Below are 23,417 nucleotides of genomic sequence, written 5' to 3' on the forward strand. Positions count from 1 at the left end.
CAGCACACCAAACAGGTATGGCGCACATAAAGCTACAAAGAGAGAACATGCTGAAAGGAGGAAAGAGATGTATTAGCAAAAGGTGAATTCCTACTGCTCCTTCACTGTCCAATCACAGGTTGGGGGTGAGGGAGTTAACTTGGCATTCTTGCTTAGCTTCAGCAGAATTAAGTCAGCTCACTAACCTTCTTCTGTTTTCTGTCAGGACAGTTTAATTATCATGATCTGATGAACAGTCCTGAGAGTTAAATATAAATAATTTGACATGTATAAATGATGGGCATTTATGCATTTTAATTGCGTATTTAGCTTTTAGACTTAGCTTCATGTTTAAGACAACTTAGACTTAAGATGATTATGGCCCAATCTGTACAGTTTAAGCAGATGAACCCCAATGTAAGTGGGTTGATCAACAGCACGCTCATGCCCAGGTGATTGTTCTAGAGAGAAAAATTGTTAAAACCTGTTGGATTTTTTTTTTTCCAGATGATCTCTATTGTTTCTCTGATGTAAGCTGGGGCTGGAGGTGCAGCTGTATATCCCCTTCTAGCCTGCAATGCCTTGCTGAACATATAGAAAAATATTTGACATTTGTATTAAGCTTGAACTCCCTTCTGACCATAGCTAATGTTACAAAGAGTATGGTCTTTTCAAGCCTGTTTTAACACTGCTTTCAGCTTCCACTTAGACATTTTCAAATATAATTAATTTTTATTTAAATAAAGACAAGAAATTAAAAATAAAAGCATGGCATTTCTTTAAATAGCATACATATAAAATGGGTATTTAGCAGGTCTGTAATAGCATCTTCTCCCCTGTCAAACATAGAAGTATATTAACAAGTTTTCTGTATGCAGAGTGGCTCAATGGTTAGCAGTGTGACCTTGCAGTGCTGGGGTCTCAAGCTCAGGTTACAGTAGTCACACACAGTTTTAAAATCATAATTAGGTCTATATTGGTGTTGAATTATTATGAAGATTCCGAATATATCTTTATCCCATGACCTGTGGCATTCAGTGTATAGAAAACGAAGCCAATCAAGGAATGTTGTCTATAAAGTAGTCAGACAGCACTGTCAGGCCATTGCACTGCTGTGCAGTTGAAATTATATATAAACTGGAAGTTTGTGGGGTGCAGATGATACCTGGTATCAGCAATCATCTTTGAACACATAGGTTATAGCCTGGGTTCTAGTGCTAATTTTGTAGTATATATTGTTCATATTCAGTTTTTTTAATTAAAGCTTGGCCAAATTCCTTGCAACTATTTCACTGTTACTGTATTGATTCTATTGTAATACATTTCTAACATATTTATGTATAACATATGCATGTCATTATTTTATAATATTGTTTCTCCTTTCATTTTCAGACATTGCCATGGGACCTATGGACGGTAAGATTTCCCTTTACGCTTTAAAATGTAATGTTTTGTGTGGTGTGATAATTAAAGGTACACATCATTTAAATACTCATATTTTGCATTTTAACTAATGTAGGGGCAAACTTCTTGCCCATCTGTCTAAAAATCCAACATTGATCTTCCATCAGTAATGGATACTTTTGGCCCAGTAGCTGCATGTTCATGGCACAGAGGCTCTTTGAACAGGATGAGATGAGAATGTAGCAGAATAGTTTTTTGTTTTTGTTTTGAAAAGACTGTGAAAATAGTCTGCAACCCCTTAGCTTTGGTGCTGTCACCATTCTCCTTACAGTACTAAAGGAAAATAGACCATTCACTTTGCAAGATAAGGTGAACTTATCCTTTAAAATGTGGTGGCTGCATTGGTTTTCTTTTTCAGGCTAACATGTACAGAAAAAAAAAACATTGATTCTGTCAGAAATTCAGTATCTTTGAACCTTCCTATGTACTTAGTTAACATCACAAACAACTTTCTCAGCTCTTCTGTGAATTACAGAGCAATGCCTTGTATTGGAGATGAGGAGATGGGGAAGGCATTTATAGTCCAAATAAGGAGAGCAGCCCAGAGTGACAATGCTGCTCCTCCATAGATACAGTGCAGTGAGTGTGCAGTTGTCAACCTAGAATAGGAAATGTGTTATTGGCTGGGTCACCAGGTGAAAATAAAGTAAAAGAAACCTGCAGAAAAAGAAAACAAATGCAGCCACCACATCTAAATAGTGGTATGTTATAATATATACTTTTTTGTTATGGGATATAACCATAAGGTATATACTTTAAGGAGTTCAAACACCTGGGTTGTTTACAGAGTTTTTGTAGAGTTTTGAAATGATCAATATGAATCGGCCATTCACAAGGATTAAGAATTTTTGAGCAAGTTTGAAAATTCTTATTACCCTTACATTAAATAATTACATTGCATGAAATAAGTTAATGGCTATCAAAATATTTTTTGGGCATGCTCAAAATTTTATGGTTAAATTTGCAATGGTCTAAATTTACTAAAGGTAAATAGACTGTGCACTTTATAAATGCAGTTTCACTCTGCAAAGGGATTTGCTCCAGAGCTTAGTAACGTAGGTGAAGCTTTACTTTGCAAAGGATACCTAATCATATAGAAGGAAAATAAAAAAAACAGCATTTTTGCTTGCACGTGATTGGATGATGGAAGTCAGCAGAGCTTCCCGCATGTACTTTACTTTTTTTTTATTGTATATTTAGTAGTCCTAAACATACATAAAGAAAATCCATGCAGAAACACTGAACATGCCCTTTGGAATATGTGAATGTGATGTATTAAACACAATGTATGTATGTATGCATGTAACAATAAAGCATTAATGTTGCCGCTTTTTGTATCTGCAGACAAGCAATGAACTAGTCCAGCCAGTAAGTATTTTGCACAACATGAGTGGAAATCAAAAATATTGTGTATGTTACCCTGTTTTTTCCCATACATTCAAGTTCTATTATTTTATGTTAAACACGCATTTCTATATTTTTTTCATTATTGCCATAATGTTCTCATTTTTTCTCATTTCCTTTTTTGTCTGCATAAAGCCCGACTCCTCAAAAGGTCTGTCAATATGTAATCTGGCCTTAACTGAGACTCAAGTTTGTGGGTCTGGAGAAGAATTAAATACATCAGAAAATGATGTAGATCTTGGTAGATTAGGCCTTGATAGTAATAGAGACAGGCAGGATGAAAATGAAAATTCAGATGTTTCCTGGGAAGGGCAGATAGACTTTGTTTGTCATCGGGAAGTCTTCCCATCAGAGATAAGTGAAGAGAATGTGGAGGATGTGGAAGAGGAACAAGCTATAAAAGAAATGTCAAATAGTGACATGGTATTGATGAGTGATGATAGTGTATTCGAAGATATCCAGTACAAACAAGAAGACGAGGACACTGAAAATGAAAATATGACAATAACACATCTTGATGTATGTGAAAATGACCCGACAGAAGACATGAATATTTCTAATGTGGATCTAGAAGAAATTGCAGATACAATCCAAACAGAGGAGGCGGAACATCTAGATTATTTTATATCCCACGGAGAAACCACCAGCAACATTGAGAACACAGATGCAGATGTCCAAGATGATGAGGGGCAAATGAGATTTACATCATCAGACACCAGTACAGAAGATGTAACTGATGTAGGTTTATTGGAATGTGACAGACAAATAGATACATTGGTTGACGTGCACCAAAGACATGATCTGACGCATACAGAAACAAGTAAAACAGAATATTTGGTGGATGATGACACTTTTGTTGAAGAGTATATTGGTGAAACAGAAAGCTTAAGGTACTCTGTTGAAAAAAAGGCGGTGTATACTGAGAAAGCTAGAGCAGAACCCACTGAAGCCTGCAACAACATGTTTCAAGATTCAGGTGACAAAATAAATATACACAAAAGTGACCTTTCTTGCAATAACACAAATACTCATCTTATAGATCAGGAAGGAGATGCACTAGCTAAAGGAGATGTAATTATATCAGACACTGGATTTAAGGGTTGTCTTGACATAGACAGTGACAAGATATGGCCAGAAAACTGGGATCCAAGCTATACTACAGATTCATGGGGTGAGTCTTATCTAAGAGACTGCCAAACACATGAATTCTCGGTCCCAGATCTAAATTTGGCATGCATGAATAAGGTCTGGTTTTCACAAGCCACTGATAATTTAGATAAAAATGAACTGACATTGGCTGAAAATGAAAACAAGACACAAAGTATGTCTGTGAATGAGCCTTGCGGAAATTATCATGAAACAAACTATACCAGTCCCCAATCCATGTTTTGCATAAGAAACTCCAGAAATGTTAGTATTGAGCGTCCTTCTAGTCCCAGGGACAATGAGACCAACAGCTCAGATTTATCAGAAGATGAAATTGCTAACCGAAGATATGGATTTCTCTACCAGGATATAGACCATGATAAAGAAGAGGTATCTCTGCTTTCCCCAGTGTGTAGATTACTAGAGATAAAGATCCTTCATGGTACTGGTCCCTATGCTTTATACGCTTTTTACCACCTTTGTAGCATATTGCAGTTTTTCCTTTTAGTAAAATAAAAATATATATTGAGTAAACCTAACACAAGTGGGCTTATTTCATAAAGGTACAAGATGATGTGCAGTCACTCCAACCAATGACAAATTAGCTTTGATTATCCTGGGCCTGGCCTATCTGGACCATTAATAGGTTATGCACATCAAAGAACTTTGTTTCAGTATTTGCTGCACACAAATATATCACATGGGAGATTTTATAAAAATAATTATTTGAATAGCTATTGACAAAACACTACATTCAGTAAATATTCTGAAAGGAAATGTGTAAATTATTATAGGGCCTAAGTCTCTGTAGATGAACAGTATGCCATATTCCTAAGTGTTTAATAAACACTGATTCCAAAGCATTATTCCGATGACATAGGAACAGGGGTTGTGAAGCTTGTATCAGTAAACAGAACCATGAAAAGCCACGTCTGCTCTTTTTAGCAACGAGTCATATCAAGTCTCACATCAGTAGCCATAGGGCCATCAAGTTACTTTTAAATATTTTCTGTAATTCCTTCATTTTTCTTTTAACCTTAAACAGTTTGATTTTTACATTTTTGTGGGTGGAGCTCTGCTTTTTTCCAGTCTCCCCCCCTCCACTGCCACATTTGGCACTTTGTAGGGGGAGTGGGTACCTGGTTTTGACAGGTACCAGCTCCTACTTCCGGCTCAGATCTAGGAGCATGGTCATCCCCTCCTCCTTCCCCCCATAGACTTCTGGTACACGCACAGGTCCCAGAAGACTGTGGGACCATTCATTCTGACTCGCGAATGCACAATAGGAAACCGGCTGTGAAGCCGGAAGGCTTCACTGCTGATTTCCCTTACCTAAGATGTCGGCGCCTGCACCCGAAGCTGATTGAAGAATCAGCTTGGGTGCTGACATCGCTGGATCCCTGGACAGGTAAGGGTCCTTATAATAAAAGTCAGCAGCTACAGTATTTGTAGCTGCTGACTTTTAATTTTTTGGGAGACTGGAGATCCTCTCTAAAAATTTTTATTTCAGCTTTAGCTATAAAGGTCATACATTTTGACAAATGAGTCATAGTTTTACCTGTGAGTTCTAGACCTAACAAATGAAAAACAAAAAGCAGTGGACTTATATGTTCCAAATAGTGACATTGGAGAAAAAATATTCTTTTGATAATCTGTCCACGTTTAGAAAGAAGTTACATTTTATATAAAAAGAAGATGTGAAGCTATACAGATTACCTGCAGTTCTTCGTTGAGTCTTCATGCAGACTTTAACATCCATAATTCCCAATGCATTTCCTATTAGAACCTTTAGATATAGAACCTGCTTGTGACCATACATAAATTACATCCTCTTTCCTTGAACCTCATCATGGTACTTCATCATCAGTGACAATTTTAAATGGTAATGTTGTGCTTTTCTATTTCTTTCAGGCATCCAGTGGTGCTTTCAATGGATTCACACAGGTAAAACCCATTTCCAGAAAATGTAAAATATTAATTTTTTTTTTTTTTTTTATCACTCACTATTCAGAATAGCAAGCATAATGTATCAGCAAGGATACAAAGCACACCCCAGTTTAATTACTTATTTTTTCTAATATTCAACTACAAAAAGGACCTAAAAAAAGTTTCAATTTAGGTTTTAGAAAAAAACTATAAATGTAAATGTAAAGTAGAAAGCACCTACTGAAGCATTAGTCGTTGCACTAAATATTACATTGTGTGTTACTTAGCAACAGGGTGAAATAATGTAACAGGTACAAAGAAAGTGATGAATAAATGATGTGATATTTGTTCTTTGTGATCAGTTGTACTGTAAGACATGATGTTAAGCTGGTTAAGGATTATAAAGGGAAGAATACAACCCCTAATGTAAACTAAAAGCATATTTAAGACTGATGAAGAGGTCAGCAGTTGCATAAAATCAGGGGAGATTTTTTTAATTTATACACAAAACTTAAAACAAAGAAAATTGCTTGTATATTTATAGATATAACCTTAGTGCCTGCACCCTGAAAAAAAACATATTTAGCAATCATACTGTATATGTGCTTTATGGTTAATGCAGACTATAGTAGGGTACACATGCAGGTCTAATCAGAGCTTCAACACATGTAAGTAAACATGGAAACGTCCATGCACAGATTGTACCTGTAGATTAGAGCCTGAAGTCCCCACTGGGGTGAACAGAGATTGCAATGCTGTGCAAATAGTTGTCAAACTCTGTAGGTGTTTTCCTGGGTCCTTACATGAACATCAACAAATAACATCATGACAAAGTCATGTGACACAAGAGCTCAAAATGTCAGGGTTAGCATGACTTCTGTTCATACATAAAATGATATATTACATACACTATTATTACCTGTTTACTATTGCTGTTAGAATTGAAAAGTTTTAATGGTGAGCTGTATCCATTGAAACTGCAATAAATATACATGCTTCACCTCAAATAAATAGCATACATATACACAATGCTGGGACAAGGTCAATTGGTGCCCAGGGCAAAGATGGAAAACTGCGCCAGCCCCTCTCCCCATTACGTGGATGCAGAGATGCTCCCTTCCCCCACCCCCAGTACACAAAGCTCACCCCTCCTCCCACACTCCAGTACAGAGGTCCTCTAGCCCCCCCCAAGAACAGAGGTCCCCCTCTTCCCCAGTGCAGGGCTACCCCACCCCATAGCACTCCCAATATACACCACTCCTTCCACCTCCTAGCACATCCAATACACAGAGCTCCCCCACCTCTCAGCACCCCAATACACAGATCTTCCTCCACCTTTTAGCATCCCAAATACACAGATCTCCCCCCCAAATCCTAGCACCTTCCCAATACACAGATCTCCCCCCACCTTCTAGCATCCCCAATACACAGACCTCCCCCAACTCCTAGCACCTCATAATACACAGAGCTCCCCCACCTCCTAGCACTTTCCCAATACACAGAGTTCTCCCCACTTCCTAGCACCCCTAGTACACAGAGCTTCCCCACCTTTTAGCAATCAAAGCATACAGAGCTCCCCCCCACCTCCTAGCCATCCAATACACAGAACTTCTCCCTCCTCCCGTGGATGGCCAGTACAGCTCCCCTGCAGAGTGCTCCATGCCTAGCCTCCTGGCTGCTGCTCCTCCACTGTGCTCCAGACAGAAAAAATACCCACTGACAGGAGTGACAGTATGTTTCCTTGCAACCCCCCCCCCCCCCATCAGGGCTCTCCATTTCAGCTTGCAGCTGATTTTTTTTATCTACTGCTAGACGTTTGCAGAACTGAAAAATTTGTTTTGTTTAGTTTCGGATAGATTTGTTATGTTACTAATTTTGTTTCGTTGATTTGTTTCAGAATTCGTTTACTTTCAGTTCATTTTGTTTTGTTTATTAATTTTCTAACAAATTCCAAATTTCTAATTATGCGTGAAGAATAGCTGGTTGTTAAGGAGAGGGCTGGGAAGCCGCTCCTTAACAACCGATGCCTCGGCAGCGGGTTTCTCCACTGATGGCTGAAATCTAAACCAAAGAATGCCGGCAATGAAAAATGCAGATAAAAAAACAGCATTGCCCCCCCCCCCCCCCCAATCCATACCAGGCTCTTCGGGTCTGGTATGGATCTTTTTTTTTTTTTTTCTAAATACTTTGTTGGCTTTCCAACATAAGAGGGAACAAAGTTTCATTCCAAATAAACCTGCTGAGGCTTTCCCTGAGTAGGGAGTAGGCCTGATAACATACAATTATAATTTACATGCGGGTGAATACTAATCAGAGTCAGAGATAATAATACAGGAGAAAGAGGGCTTTTAACTGTGAGAGACTAGTATAATATGGAGGATGGAGGGACATCTCTCCAATCCCTTGGAGTCGCCCCTCCTTGGCTCCAATAGTGGGAGAAGGAAGAAGAAAGGCAGAGGCAGGTGGGTTGAGGGCTTTGAAGCTTTCTTCCTAAGAGGGAAGTGTGGATCCCGAGCCCGCATCTCAATGTAACGGATTGAAAGATATAACAGTCAAAAGAGAGTGTGACTACTATGTAGACAAATGGGTATTCCTAATTTGGAGAGCGTGAAAAATTGTACACATAAGCAAATATAGCATCAAAGAAACATAGTAAAGCAATCTGGAGGTCAGGGGTGGGAATGGAAATGGGGGGTGGGGGATAGTGGTAGATGCGTATAGACCAATGTTCACCAGGGAGGGGGGTAGGGGTGACCTGGGGGACTGGGGGAATCAATGCATTATGTGGGGGGTGTGGCACTCTATGTTATAAGCTGATAACAGAGGAAGAGGCTGGGGGTGCCACCAAGCTCAAATATTAGTTAGTTTGATCCGTATTGTGATCTTATGGAGAGCAAAGTGCTCTAAGTGCTGGGAGGGCTCCATTGGTTGTAGAAGGAGGGGGAAGGTGTCCAGGGTGATCTGTTGATGGTAGTGCTGTAGCGATGAATGGTGTCCATTTAAGTCAAAATCTAGGTGCCAGGCCGCGCTTGGATGAGCTTGCATCGAGCTCTTCTTTGTCCAGCAGAGATGTAAGGTCTAATTTGACATCCTGAACTGTCGGTGGGATAGAGGAGGACAACTTTTTGAGTATAGCGCATCTAGCTGACATGAAACAGGTTGACAGCATGCTTTGTTGCTTTGTTGCGCTGAGGGGACATTGGTTGAGTGGTCAGTCGATTTGAGATAGGGGTTTCCAGGTATCCAAAGAGTAGAGGGAAAATGTCTTTAGTTGGAATACGACCGCTGACCTTTAAAGCAAAATTCTCAACTTGGTTCCAGATAGAGGAGATGTGAGGGCAGATCCTGAGTCTGTGGAGTAATGTTGGTTTTTCCTGGTCACATAGAGGGCATTGTCGCTTGGGTGTTTGTTGAACTGAAGATAGGAAAGAAATGTAGACACGATGCATTATTTTGAACTGTTGTTCGCGCCAGAATTAGTTGGTGACATATGAACAGGTGGAGTTGTATCCAGTTATCATGCGGTTTACAGCTTCTGGGGAGTTGAGATCCAAGTTCCAAGAGAGGTTACCTGTAGGGGTTTGCTGAGGCCTGTGTTCAAAGGTTTGTAAATGTCCGATTTCTTGAAACGCTGTTGTTCCAGAAGGGTGTCCAGAATGGAGGGGTGAAAATGTTGGAGTTTGTTTAGGCATAGGCTGGCAAGATGTTGGACAGCTTGATGGATGGGCAAGAAATGGCGTTGTGGCAGATTGAAGAGGGCCAGAGTTAGGGAGACTGGTCTGGGTTTGCCGTGGTCGGGTCAAAGAGTTGAGCGAAGAGTAGTAGTTTCCGAGTCCAGGCCTTTAAGGTCAAGTGAGACATAGTGGGGAAAAAAGGAAGGGTTCCTGTGGATTGGGTGGTGTTGAGAGACCCATGGGGATAAGTTCAGTTTCCTACTGACCTCACGCCATGCTATCAGCATATCAGATTTTGTTGAAGATGGGGGGGTGCAGTTTGCAGTGGAGAAGGGCCAGTAAGCAGTAAGGAGTTGCCATTGGGGCTTCTAGGTCTAAATTGGAGTATCTGTAGATTTGCGAAATCCAGTCTAGACATATTCTTAAAAGGCAGGATAAATTATACACTCTAACATCGCTGTTCGGGAGAAAGAGATTATGTAATGAAGTGCAGGGGCGTCGTCTCCGCCAGAGAAATTTGGATAAGGCTCTTTTAAAAAGTTTGTACGTCTTTGTGGCGTAATAGTAAGGTTATAGTTTGTAGGGGGTACAATAGTCTGATGAAGCTGACATTTTAAATAAGTGACATCTCCTGAAGAGGGAGATAGGGAGGTCCATCCATGTCTCCAGCTCGTTTATAATCCTAGATATTACCAGGGTGAAGTTGAGATTGTAGAGGGATGAAGTAGTTTTATCAATTTCTATCCCTAGATAAGAGATGTGTTTTTTTGCTACAGAAAAATAGAGGAGTTGGCCCATGAGGGGGTTTCGTGGTGGAATAGAGGAAGGATCTAGCTTTTAGCAAAGTTGATGAGTAGGCCTGAGTGTCCCCTAAACCTAGTTAAATGGATGAGAGGCATGTCAGAGGCGGGGTCGGAGGTGAAGATGAGGATGTCATCCTCAAACAGAGCTAGGCGGAGTTCCTTTAGACCTATCTGCATCCCGTGTAGGGAGTGGTGGTATAGAAGATATTGAGATAATGGTTATAGGGCTATATTAAAGAGAAGTGGGGAGAGGGGACACCCTTGCCTGGTGCCTTTGTGAAGTTTGATATTTAAGTTTTTGAGATAAGGCCGGCTGCTACAATGATAGCTGTAGGTGAAGCACACATAGAGGCAATTAGGTGAAGGAAGGGTCCAGAGAAGCCAAAATGTTGTAGAACCGATGACAACCAAGGAAAGCCAAAATTGTCAAAGGCTTTATCTGCGTCAACGGTGATTATGGCTACGTCTTTGCTGATGTTTGTCCTAGCGTGTTTGAGAACCGTAAGAACTTTTCAGATAGTAGAGAACTATCGACCTTGGGTGAAGCCTGCCTGAGCTGGGTGAATTAGGGTGGGCATAATTTTGGCCAGCCTGTTGTCAATTATCTTTGATAAGATTTTAGAGTCTATGTTGAGGAGGGTGATTGGCCTGTAGGAACTAGGATCTGAAGGGTCTTTCCCTTTCTTGACAATCAGCTTAATATGGGCCTGGTATCTGGAAGGGATATAGGCTCCTCCCTGGAAAATTGCCTGACAGACCTTCGCCAGAGTTGGGACCACTGTTTAATAATAATAAGGTAAACAGGGTAAGCGTAGTCAAAACAAGCCAGAGTTCAGTAACCGGATCGGGTAGTCAGCCAAGTAAATATCAGAGAGCCAGAGATAAACGTAGTAGTACAGAAAGCAGGATCAGGAGCCAGAAGGAATGTCAACCAAGCAAGTCTTCAACAGGAACACAGGAGAAAGTCTCTGTGATGTTGACAAAGGCGAAGGCAGAGATCATGTGAGCTGGACGACTTTAAGTAGGCAGGACTGACTAGCAGAATTCAGCTGAGTAACTATGGAGAGAGATGGGAGCTGGCAATTAGCCGACAGCTGAGCGGCCAGCTCAGAGAAGGAAGGGCTGAGCCCAGCCCTGACAGTACCCCCTCCTCAATGACCCCTCCCCCTCAGAGGACCACTGGGCTTGAGGGGAAAATGTCTATGGAAATCACAGAGGAGGACAGGGGCATGTATGTCCGAGGATGAGACCCAAGAGCGTTCCTCCGGACCGTACCCCTTCCAATGCACCAGGTACTGTATGTGCCCACAGAAGCTACGGGAGTCAACAATGGATTGTACTTCATACTCCTCATGGTTCTCAACCTGTATAGGGTGAGGACATGGCACTGAGGTGGTAAAGCAATTGCAGACCAAAGGTTTCAATAAGGAGACATGAAACACATTTGAGATGCGCATACTAGGAGGAAGGTCCAAGGCGTAAGCCACTGGATTAATCCTGCGAAGGATACGGAAAGGCCCAATAAACCGAGGTGCGAACTTCAAAGAAGGAACACGAAGATGGAGGTTGCGAGATGACAGCCAGACTCTGTCCCCAACCTGGTAGGAAGGTGCAGGCAGGCGTCTGCGGTCAGCATGGAGTCTGTACCTATCGTTAGCATGTTGCAAAGCCTCCTGAACTTGTGCCCAAGTGGAACGAAGACCACAGAGATGCTCTTCTAACGCAGGAATACTCTGTGGAACAAACGAGTCAGTCAACATGGCAGGTTGGAAATCATAATTCGCCATAAACGGGGACAATCGGGAAGCAGAATTCAAGGCACTGTTGTGAGCAAACTTTGCCTATGGTAATAGGTCTGACCAATTGTTGTGATGGTCAGAAATATAGCAATGTAAGAATTGCTCCAAGGACTGATTGGCTGGTTCTGCAGCCCCATTAGACTGCGGGTGATACGCAGAGGAGAAAGCAAGCTGAATTCCCAACTGTGCACAAAAGGCTCGCCAGAATCGGGAGACAAACTGACTACCCCAGTCTGAGACAATCTCCTTGGGTAGCCCATGTAAGCAAAAATGGAAGCCAGTTTCTTAGAAGTGGGCAGCTTCTTAAGTGGAATACAATGACACATTTTTGAGAACCGGTCAAACACCATAAGGATAAGAGTGTTGCCTTGGGAGTGGGGTAACTCCACAATGAAATCCATAGACAGGTGGGTTCAGGGCCTCTGTCCATTGGGTATGGGTTGTAGGAGACCCACTGGAAGGTGTTGTGGAGTCTTACTCTGAGCACACATGGAACAGGCAGCTATGAAGGCAGTTACATCAGCCTGTAGACTAGGCCACCAGAATTGTTGGGAAATGGCCCAAATGTGTTGATTCTTCCCAGGGTGGCCAGCTGCCTTGGGAGAATGGTAAGTCTGGAGCATGGCAGTACGGAGACTCTCTGGGACAAAGCAGCTGTCACAAGGTTTCTCAGGAGGAGCATGGACCTGAGTAGCAAGAATTTTGTCACCCAAAGGAGAAGTAAGACAGGTGAGAACCATAGCCAGAATACGATCAGGAGGAATCACAGGAACTGGAAACGACTCCAACTTGGAAGTGGAGAAAAATTGTCGTGACAAGGCATCAGCCCTTACATTCTTAGTACCGGGTTAGAATAAGACAAGAAAAGAGCCCATATCTCGATGGACGACTCAACCCAAGAAAGGGTGACTGAAACCAGGGGCTTATCCTTCTAGGGACGAAACAATGCCACCTAAGGTCTGTCCATGACAGGACCTGAAGGTTTGGGCGTTCCCTGGATGGATAGGACAAGACTTCAAAAAGTGACCTGCCTGGCCACAATAAAGGTACAATCTCTCCCTCCTCCTAAAGGCTCTCTCATCTGCAGAGAGACTCGTGAAGCCCAAGTGCATGGATTCATCTTCACTGACCAACTCGGTACCAGGAGGCATGGGGGGTGAGGGAGGCACGGGTGGGACTGCAAAGCTCAGAAGCAAACATACAGGAGGCTTCCGCAAGCGCTCCTTAAAAGAGAGTCTTTCTCTGAGTCTGGAGTCAATGAGGTTGGCAAGCGTGATAAACCTCTCCAGCTCAGTGAGTATATCTTGAGCTGCTATCTCATCCTTGATGGAATCCGAGAGACCATGAGAAAAAGCGGGCCTCATTGTTCCAAGCAACCTCTGCTGCCAGAGTACGGAATTCAATGGCGTAGTCGGCAACAGTTCTTGTACTATGTTTGATGGACATGAGGCACTTGGCAGCAGAAGCGGAGCATGCGGGAATGTCAAATACCCTTTTAAAGGAGGCCACAGAGTCAGGGTAACTCAAGACAACAGGTTTTTGCGTCTTCCATAGAGGGTTTGTCCAGGCCAAGGCTCTCTCAGAAAGCAAAGATATCACAAAACCTACTTTGCTTCTGTCTGTGGGAAACGCCTGGGGCAGCATCTCAAAGTAAATCTCAACCTGGTTGAGAAACGCTCTGCATTGAACTGGATCACCCCAAATCGCTGGGGAAGCGGAGCGGAACCAGGCATCCCTTTTATAGAGGACTCGAGGCGGGTGCCTGCACAGAGACTGGCGCAGCAGCAGGGATGGCCTGCAACTCAGGTTGTACCGGAGCAGCCACAGCGGGAGTTTCCAGGAGCGTTTGTAACTCTATGGCAAACTGATCCATGCGGTGATCTTGCTCATCCAATCTGGAAAAATATTACCAACAAGTGGATTGACTGTATCTTCTAAATTCATGGCCTTCGCCTACTATCAGGAACCATGAATCAGACCGAGACAGAAGTATAGTTAAATCACACTTGTTTCATAATAATAATAATAATAAGGTAAACAGAGTAAGCGTAGTCAAAACAAGCCAGAGTTCAGTAACCGGATTGGGTAGTCAACCAAGCAAATGTCAGAGAGCCAGAAATAAATGTAGTAGTACAGCAAGTAGGATCAGGAGCCAGAAGGAACGCCAGCCGAGCAAGTCTTCAACAGGAACGCAGGAGAAAGTCTCTGTAATGTTGACAAAGGTGAAGGCAGAGATCAAGTGAGCTGGACGACATTAAGTAGGCAGGACTGACGAGCAGAATCAACAACAGCTGGGTAACTGCACAGAGAGATGGGAGCTGGCAATTAGCCAACAGCTGAGTGGCCAGCTCAGAGAAGGAAGGGCTGAGCCCAGCCCTGACACTATCTTAGTGATCGGTGAGTTTAGTTGAGAGAGGATAGTGGGGTTGATTTGAGGAAGGTTGACCTCCTTTAAGAAGTCCTGTGCAGCGTGCGTATTAGAGGGATCTGGGCTGTAAAGAGAGGTGTAATATTGTTCAAGGATGGTACTAATATCATTGGGGGAGGAACATGTGTTTCCTTAAGTGTCTTTAGTGAGGTTATGTGGGTGAGAACATGGACACCCTTGCACAGGCTTGCTAGCAATTTCCTGGACTTATTGCCAAATTTGTGGTAATGTAAATCAGAGTGAGACTTATAGATATGTTCCTGGACCTTTTCCCACATATCAAGGTTTGATTTAGCTTCCCACCAAGAGTTGCGGTGCATGGGGGTATTGTTTTACGATAGCTGTGCCTGGGTGAATCTCAAACGGTCACTGACTTCACAAAAGTTTTTGAGGACCTCTCTTTTATGCACGGTGGCAAAGGCTATGATCCTACCACGCAGGACAGCTTTGCCTGCATCCCAGAACAGGTTGGGGTGAGAGCAGTGGGGGGCATTAGTTGATTCATAAACCGACCATGTCTCATGTAAAGTTTTCTGGAGATCTGGGTTTTGGGCGAGGAATTGGGGAAAGCCCTCGAGGGGGTGGAGGGCTGAAGTCTCGTATAAACAACGAAATAGGGGCATGGTCTGAAACTGCGATTTCATGGATGAGTGTGGTGTGGTGGGGTGTGGTGGGGAAGAGAGTAAAAAGAATATTCCCTGCCTTCTGGATGAGCTAAATGCCATGGATCACTAAGCTGGAGGGCTGCTGGAAAGGAGGATAGTAAAGTTGCTGTGGTTTGAGGAAGTGGTTAAAAAATAGGTTTTTCCCTAAATTTATCTTCCTGAGTGTCCATTACTGTGTGAAAAAGGATTTGGCAGGTGAATTTGGGGCATTGACATTAGTCACTATAAGGTCTTTGTTAGAGATAGGAAGGCGAATGGTCAAAAGACACCCTACCCCATTGTGAGGACACGATGTCACAAAGGAGGTTTTTGCGTATGAGGATAAGGACACCCTTTTGCCTTTTACAGAGGCTGAACCAAGAGTTTGGCCTACCCAGAGCTTGCGCATATGCCAGAATCAGCCGATGAGAGATTAGTCTCCTGGAGAAGTGCAATGTCTGTTTCAATCTCTTTAAGTGGCGGATTATCGACATGCATTTGTGGGAGGATTGGAGTCCTTTGACATTCCATGAAATGATTTTCATTGTGCCAGAAGGGTTTGAGATTATGTCAAAGTGAAGTGCTTGTTGTCAGACAATGGACCTGCAAGTATTTGCTAGGTCGGTGGTGAAGGATGGAGGTTGGGGAGAGGGGGGTATAGGATAGACTAGGTGTGAAAAGACAGTGGTGGGATGGAGTGTAAGTAAAGTCAAAATCAACTCACAGTTTAGGGGAAGACTTGACTTTGCTTTCTTCCACGCGCAACAATCACCAATGGACAGCGTTACTGGAGAGGGGGACTTGGTCAATATGCTATTTCGTGTCCTCCAGGTAGCCATGTCATGTAGAGTGCCAGGTATATGAGGGTCAACGAAAGGTTCGCTAGCCTGTAACAGAGGACATTAGAACAGCAACAGTTAAATAACAGTGACAAAGTAGAACAGTTAGCCTGAACGGACAGATGGAGGTTGTAAGCACTGAGATCTTGGGAGGCCAGGAGAACGAGGAAGCTTAAACCTGTGGGCTTAGTAAAGACCCTTTTCAGCAGTGTTTTGGGGATCCTGGAGTGTTTAAGTAACAAAACCTATTTACTGTTAAAAAAAAAGTAACAAAACCTTTTTGGTGGATCCTTGCAGGGGCTACGCTGATCTCTGGAGCCTTCGGAGCATTGATTGGTTTCCATGGGGATAGATTCTGGGGATGTGGAAGTATGTGTATAGATATGAGGCACCTTCGTCCGGGTGGCTGAAAGACTTTGTCTCCCCTGCCTGGTCGGTGAGGCGTAGAATAGCCAGGTATGCCAGGGTGAATTTTAACCCCTTAAGGTGGAGGGCTGAGCAGATGGGATGGAAAGCTTTCCTCTTGCATGATACTTCTTGCGAATAGTCGGCAAAGATGAGGAGCTTCTGCCCTTCCAGCTGAAAGCAGTTGACTGTTGTGTTGTGAGCAGTTTTCCAGGTCACCTAGCTTCTCCATTATATATATTACTGGGCCTGAGATGCCTGGTGTGCAGCCACTTGGGAGTCCTGTGCCCCCTCCTCCAGATCTGATATGCGTTCTACTTCATTGAGCCTGCCTGTCTGCTCTCTGAGCTCCCTCCGGAGCTGATATATCCCTACAGTCAGAACCCTTACTCATTCACCAAAAAAGTGTCAAAAGTAAATAAAAATACAAATACGAAGGCTCCCTCTGTCTGAAGGTTCTTAAAAAGCTAAGGGACGGGGCCACCCAACGACGTCACTGAGTGGACTCATGCCCGGGTGATGTCATTGACCCAGCATGCTCTTGTTGATGACGTTTCAAGGGGTCGGGGTCACCCAATGATGTCACTTAGTGACCCCACCCCTTTGCTATTTAAGAACTGTTAGATGGCAGAGCTGGCAGACGGCATGAGCTTTGATGAGGATTGGAAGTTTTTGGGGGTTTTTTGGGTCGGCGGTAGCGGCGGGCATCGTAATTAACGATGGATCTACACCAGGGGACATGGGTACAAGGTGCTTTGGGGGGGCGAGCCCCCCTCTCCTGGACTGCCAAGTTGTATGCTCGGATAATGGTCTGGTACTATATGTATCATGGGGGGCCCCCATACCGTTTAAAAAAAGGGCCTGGTATGGATTGGGGAGAGGGCGTTGTTTTTTTCTGCATATTTCTTTGCTGGCATTCTTTTGTGTACATTCAGCTGTCAGTGGGGAACCCACTGACAGCTGATGAGTCATCAGTTGTTAACCACTGATCAGATAATGTCCTCCTATACTCTTGCGGTGCAACGGCAATGATCTGTGATTGGGGTAAAGAGCCAATCACAGTAGATCTTTACCACATGATCAGCTGTGTCCAATCACAGCTGATCACAGTGTAAATAGGATTTGCTGGTTGTTGGCAAGCCTCTCCTCACGCTGACAGAGTATGAGGAGAGGAGAGCCAATAACCGGCAAATCCACACAGGGAACATTTACACTGATAATCAGGGCACGGATCATCAGTGTCCCGATTTTTAGTGCAGCCCCAACAGTGCCCACCAGTGTTGCCTGTCAGTGCCCATCAGTACCACCTATCAGTACTGCCCATCAGTGCCCATCGGTGATGCCTATCAGTGCCCATCAGTGCCGCCTATCAGTGTCGCTGATCAGTGGCCATCAGTGCAGACTCATCAGTACCTCATCGTCAGTGCCACCTCATCAGTGCTGCCTCATCAGTGCTATCTCATCAGTATCCATCAGTGCAGCCTATTAGCGCCCATCAGTGCAGCCTATCAGTCCCCATCAGTGTAGCATATCAGTGCCCATCAGTGCAGCCTCATCAGCGCACATCAGTAAAGGAAAAAAAATACTTATTTACAATATTTTAAAAAGAAACTAAGAAAAACTTTATTTTTTTCAACATTTTTGGTCTTTTTTCTTTTGTTTAGCAAAAAATAAAAAACAAAGTGTCAATTAAATACCACCAAAAGAAAGCTCTATGTGTCTCATAAAAATTATAAACATTTGGTTTGGGTGTAGTGTTGCATGATCACACAATTCTCATTCAAAGTGCGCCAGTGCTGAAGGCTGAAAACTGTCCTGGGCAGGAAGGGGATGAAAGTATCCAGTGGCTATTCTTTACACAGAATTTGAATCGGGCAATCATTTTTCCACCAAACCAAATTCGAATCGTTCCGAAAATTTGGAATTTGTTAGAAAACGAATGTACAAAATAAATTAATTTCAACAAAATTCATTACTATTTCATTAACCAAAAATTTGTCCCAATGTATATTCGGACCGAAACGAATTGCACAGCTTACTAAAGATCCAAATATAACATCCTTCCTTGGCATCCTATTCAGTGATATGACTGTTATTTTCAGTTCTCGTTGGCTGTCCTTGTTAAAATTTACCACCATTATGGCTCATAACAGCTTATTAGTTGAGCCTATTATGCCATACAGCTTATTTACATACTGTATACATTTAAAAAGTGTAGGATGCTAAAAATACTTTTATTTTTAAATGATGTTTAACAACAGCTAAATTATTGCTGTTTTTAACCATTTTCCAGTTAGTTTGTGTGGAATTACACTAATCCATAAATCCAAACCTACTGTACAGGAAAAGGGTAGTTTAATATTTTTTTTCTCACAAAGCTAGATTTTATGGTAAGCATAATAGGCACCTGAATTCTCATTATAGATGTTGGTTTATTATTCTATCCTAATCTCATCAACTAGAGGAACAAATATGATAAAAACTCAGCATCAAATGCATATAGATTTTGTTTTTATAAATCTGCTGTAAATTCTGCCACCGAAGTTGCTTTATAATCTACTGCTATTATCACATATATTGCAATTTTATTACATTGAACCACCTAGGTTTTATATTACTCACATTCTTTACATTTTTAGCCTGATGCTTCCACATCTGTCTTCGATGTACAGACTGAACCAACTCGTGAAGTGATGGTAAGCCTTTTGTTATATTAAAAAAAATATATTTAGAAAAACATATGGTGCTTATATCATTAACATGCAAAATGTTACTCAGGTGCAATCCTTGAAAAAGTTACATAGTTACATAGTTAGTCTGGTTGAAAAAAGACACAAGTCCATCTAGTTCAGCCAATAAAAGGAACAAAAACTAAAAAAAAATCCTTAGTATGTATAATATGAAGAAAGTATGTAGAATATGAAGCAGGCAGTAAGTACACCCAACAGGACTTACAACAGGAAGAATTTTCCAAAGCAATGCCGATATACATATATATATATATATATATATATATATATATTGTAGATAAAAACTAGATAAAACTAAACTCTGAATAATTAACTCCCTAGATCAATGTTGGCACAGAATCACTCAGTTAAACTTCACACACACTGGTAATTGTTTTTCGTTCAACCCAGTAGGGCTGAACGGAAAAAACTGACAGCTCAGGAGGAGCTGCTGTACTAACATTCCAACTTTAGTACAGCAATCTCTGTTGTTCTATTGTGTTCTAACACTGCCCCCCCACCCCCCACCAGAACACTCAAGCCAATGGCTGAGAGCGCTGATCGGGAGCCGATCGGCAGACCTTTTTCAGTCATGCCCCTTCGACATAAGCTGGCCTAAGCCCGGCTTCTGTTGGACTGACTCCAGTACACATGGCTGCATGTTGGCGGGTTTCTATTAAACCAGCCAATGCCACCCAACACCCGCGGATGCCAGCCCGACACCCAGCGGCCTGTGTGTACTAGGCTTAAGGTATAGTCCAGAATACACATAAAACAGGGGATAAGTGTATTTTTAATCTGTATATACAGTATGTGTGCTCCTCCTTCTTGACTGTATGGAGAAAAAAATCAAGTTCAGGTAAGGCTTTAGTCCTACTAACTTGTGTGTCTGAATTTGTTTATTGGCCACAAAAACACAAATATCAGTTAAGGTAAAAGATATAAGTTCCATATTGACATAACCATGTACTTCATTACTTGAGATTTTGGGGAAAACAATAATGGGAAACTTAGATGTCACAATTGCAAAGATTGAAATAAGCAGGCAAGAACTCAGGTGATGGTACTGAATCATAAACTATATGTGAAAAAAATAAATGAGGAGGTGGGGAGGAGAGTAAAAAGAATATCCCCTGCCTTCTGGATGAGCTAAATGCTATGGATCACTAAGCTGGAGGGCTGCTGCAGAGGAGGATAGTAAAGTTTCTGTGGTTTGAGGGTGTGGTTAAAGAATAGGTTTTTCCCTACACTTATTTTCCTGAGTGTCCATTACTGTGTTGAAATCGCCTCCTATTAGGAGGGGAAACTGCAGGTAGGGAGCTAGGTGTGCGGTGATTACCTGGAAAAAGAATTTGGTAGAGGAATTTGGGGCATAGACATTAGTCACTATAAGGTCTTTGTTAGAGACAGGAAGGTGACTGGTCAAAAGATGCCCTTCCTCATCGTGAGTAAACAATATCACAAAGGAGGTTTTTGTTTATGAGGATAAGGACACCCACTTTGCCTTTTACAGAGGCTGAAGCAAGAGTTTGACTTACCCTAAGCTTGCGCATACGCCAGAAGTCAGCTGATGGGAGATGAGTCTCCTGGAGAAGTGCAATGTCTGTGACCTGTGGAGTATTTGCTAAGTCAGTGGTCAGGGATGGAGATGGGGGGAGAGTGGGGGGGGGTATAGGATAGAGTAGGTGTGAAAAGATGGAAAAAGTGAAAGTGAAAAGTGATGGGATGGAGTGTAAGTAAAGTCAAAATCAACTCACAGTTTAGGGGAAGCCTTGACTTTGCTTTCTTCCACGTGAAACAATCGCCAATGGACAGCGTTACTGGAGGGGGGACTTGGTCAATATGCCATTTTGCATCCGCCAGGTAGCCGTGTCATGTAAGGTGGCAGGTATATGAGGGTCGCCAAAAGGTTTGGGTCGGTGCATATTGAAATGTCTCTTGGAGGCTGTAACAGAGGACATTAGAACAACAACAATTAAATAACAGTAGCAAGGTAGAACAGTTAGCCTGAACAGACAGATGGAGGTTGTAAGCACTGAGATCTTGGGAGGCCAGGAGAACTAGGGCGCTTGAACCCGTGGGCTTAGTAAAGACCCTTTTTAGCAGTGTTTTGGGGATCCTGGAGTGTTTAAGTAAAAACCTTTTTGGTGGATCCTTGCAGGGGCTATGCTGATCTCTGGGGCCTTCGGAGCATTGATTGGTTTCCATGGGGGATAGATTCTGGGGATGTGGAAGTATGTTTGTAAATATGAGGCAGCTTCTTACGGGTGGCTGAAAGACTTTGTCTCCCCTGCCTGGTCGGTAAGGCGTAGAATAGCCGGTTATGCCAGGGTGAATTCTAACCCCTTGAGGTGGAGGGCTGAGCAGATGGGATGGAAAGCTTTCCTCTTGTGTGATACTTCTTGTGAATAGTCGACAAAGATGAGGAGCTTGTGTCCTTCCAGCTGAAAGGAATTGACGTTACAGAATGATTGTAGAATGGCAACTCTGAGTAGTTTAGGTATCTTACAATTATTGGGCATGGGGAGCATTGGTCATTTGATGGTGCTCCTACGCGGTGGGCTCTCTCCACTATGCAAGTTGTGGTGATGCCGAGGGCCTCAGGGATGCGAGTGGAACATAACTCTGTTAGTGATCCCGAGTTGTAGGTCTCTGGGAGGCCTATTATCCTTAGGCTGTTGCGTGGTGAGCAGGTTTCCAGGTCATCTAGCTTCTCTATTACATATTGCTGGGTCTGAGATGCCTGGTGTGCAGCCACTTGGAAGCCCTGTGCCTTCTCCTCCAGATCTGATATGTGTTGTTCTACTTCATGGAGCCTGCCTGTCTGCTCTCTGAGCTCCCTCTGGAGCTGATATATCCCTACAGTCACTGCCCTGTCCACAGCAGCAGTGATTGTGGGGGTGAGCAGGCCACCACTGTTGGCCCATCCTTCTGTACTGTTTCTCCGTGGTGGTCGGGGCCAGTTGAACAGTGTGGGCTGAGTGTGTGGCAGGGTTCATGGAGTAAATGTCAGCCATCTTGGCTAGCTGGGGGCAGAGAGTTGGTCCGCGGCATGTGTTAAGAAGTGGGCTGCCGCTGGCGTCCTTAACAACCATGACTCATCTGCTGTCACTGGGATTCCTCGCTGACAGCAGAATGTAAATGAAACAAATGCTGAATTAAAAAAAAAAAACAACAGTGTGACAGCCCCCAATCCATACGAGTCCCTTATCTGAGCATACACCCTGGCAGGCCCCCCTCCTGAACCATACCAGGCCACATGCCCTCAACATGGGGGGGGTGCTATAGGGCAGGGGAGCCCTGCCCCCCAAAGCACCTTTGTCCCTGTGTTGATGGGAACAAGGGCTTCTTCCCCACAACCCTGGCAGGTGGTTGTGGGTCTGCAGGCAGGGGGCTTATCGGAGTTTGGAAGCCCTCTTTAACAAGGGGGCCCTCAGATCCCAGCCCTCCACCCAATGTGAATGAGTAGGGGTTACATAGAACCCTTACTCATTCACCAAAAAAAGTGTCAAAAGTAAATAAAAACACAAAGACGAAAGTTCCCGCCGTCTGACAGTTCTTAAAAAGCTAAGGGACGGGGCCACCCGGCGACTTCACTGAGTGGCCCCATGCCCGGGTGAAGTCATCGACCCAGCATGCTCCCGTCAATGACGTTTCAAGGGGTCGGGGTCACCCAATGATGTCAGCTTTGGGGGGCCGAGCCCCCCTCCCCTGGCCTGCCAAGTTGCATGCTCGGATACGGGTCTGGTACTATATGGATCATGGGGGGGCCACACCGTTTAAAAAAAAAAGGGCCTGGTAAGGATTGGGGAGAGGACGTTGTTTTTTTTCTGCATATTTCTTTGCCAGCATTCTTTTGTGTACATTCAGCTGTCAGTGGGTTCCCCACTGACAGCTGATGAGTCATCGGTTGTTAACTACTTCATGACTGTGCTATAGCCAAATGGCGGCTATGGTGCGGTCGCAGTTTGCTGGGAGGCCATCATATAATATCCTCCCATGCTCTCCCTTCCTGTGTACCCCCTGCGGCATGCAATGGCAGTGATCTGTGATTAGGGTAAAGAGTCAATCACAGGGGATCTTTACCACATGTTCAGGTGTGTCCAATCACAGCTGATCACAGTATAAATAGGATTTGCCAGTTGTTGGCAATCCTCTCCTCATGCTGACAGAGTAT

General features: G+C 43.3%; 1 protein-coding gene across 5 annotated transcripts in view; it reads left to right on the forward strand.

The window, feature by feature from the left end:
* The window catches only part of AMPH (amphiphysin), a 335,044-nt gene that overhangs the window by 259,364 nt on the left and 52,263 nt on the right, over window positions 1-23,417 (forward strand). For all 5 annotated transcript variants that reach the window (XM_073630487.1, XM_073630491.1, XM_073630489.1 and 2 more), the window contains 4 exons: window positions 1,372-1,395; window positions 2,788-2,811; window positions 5,905-5,937; window positions 19,151-19,207. In XM_073630487.1, coding sequence (XP_073486588.1) covers window positions 1,372-1,395; window positions 2,788-2,811; window positions 5,905-5,937; window positions 19,151-19,207 — 138 coding nt within the window. The remainder of the gene's footprint in view (window positions 1-1,371; window positions 1,396-2,787; window positions 2,812-5,904; window positions 5,938-19,150; window positions 19,208-23,417) is intronic.

Source organism: Aquarana catesbeiana, linkage group LG05 (genome assembly GCF_042186555.1).
Source record: "Aquarana catesbeiana isolate 2022-GZ linkage group LG05, ASM4218655v1, whole genome shotgun sequence".
Classification (NCBI taxonomy): domain Eukaryota; kingdom Metazoa; phylum Chordata; class Amphibia; order Anura; family Ranidae; genus Aquarana; species Aquarana catesbeiana.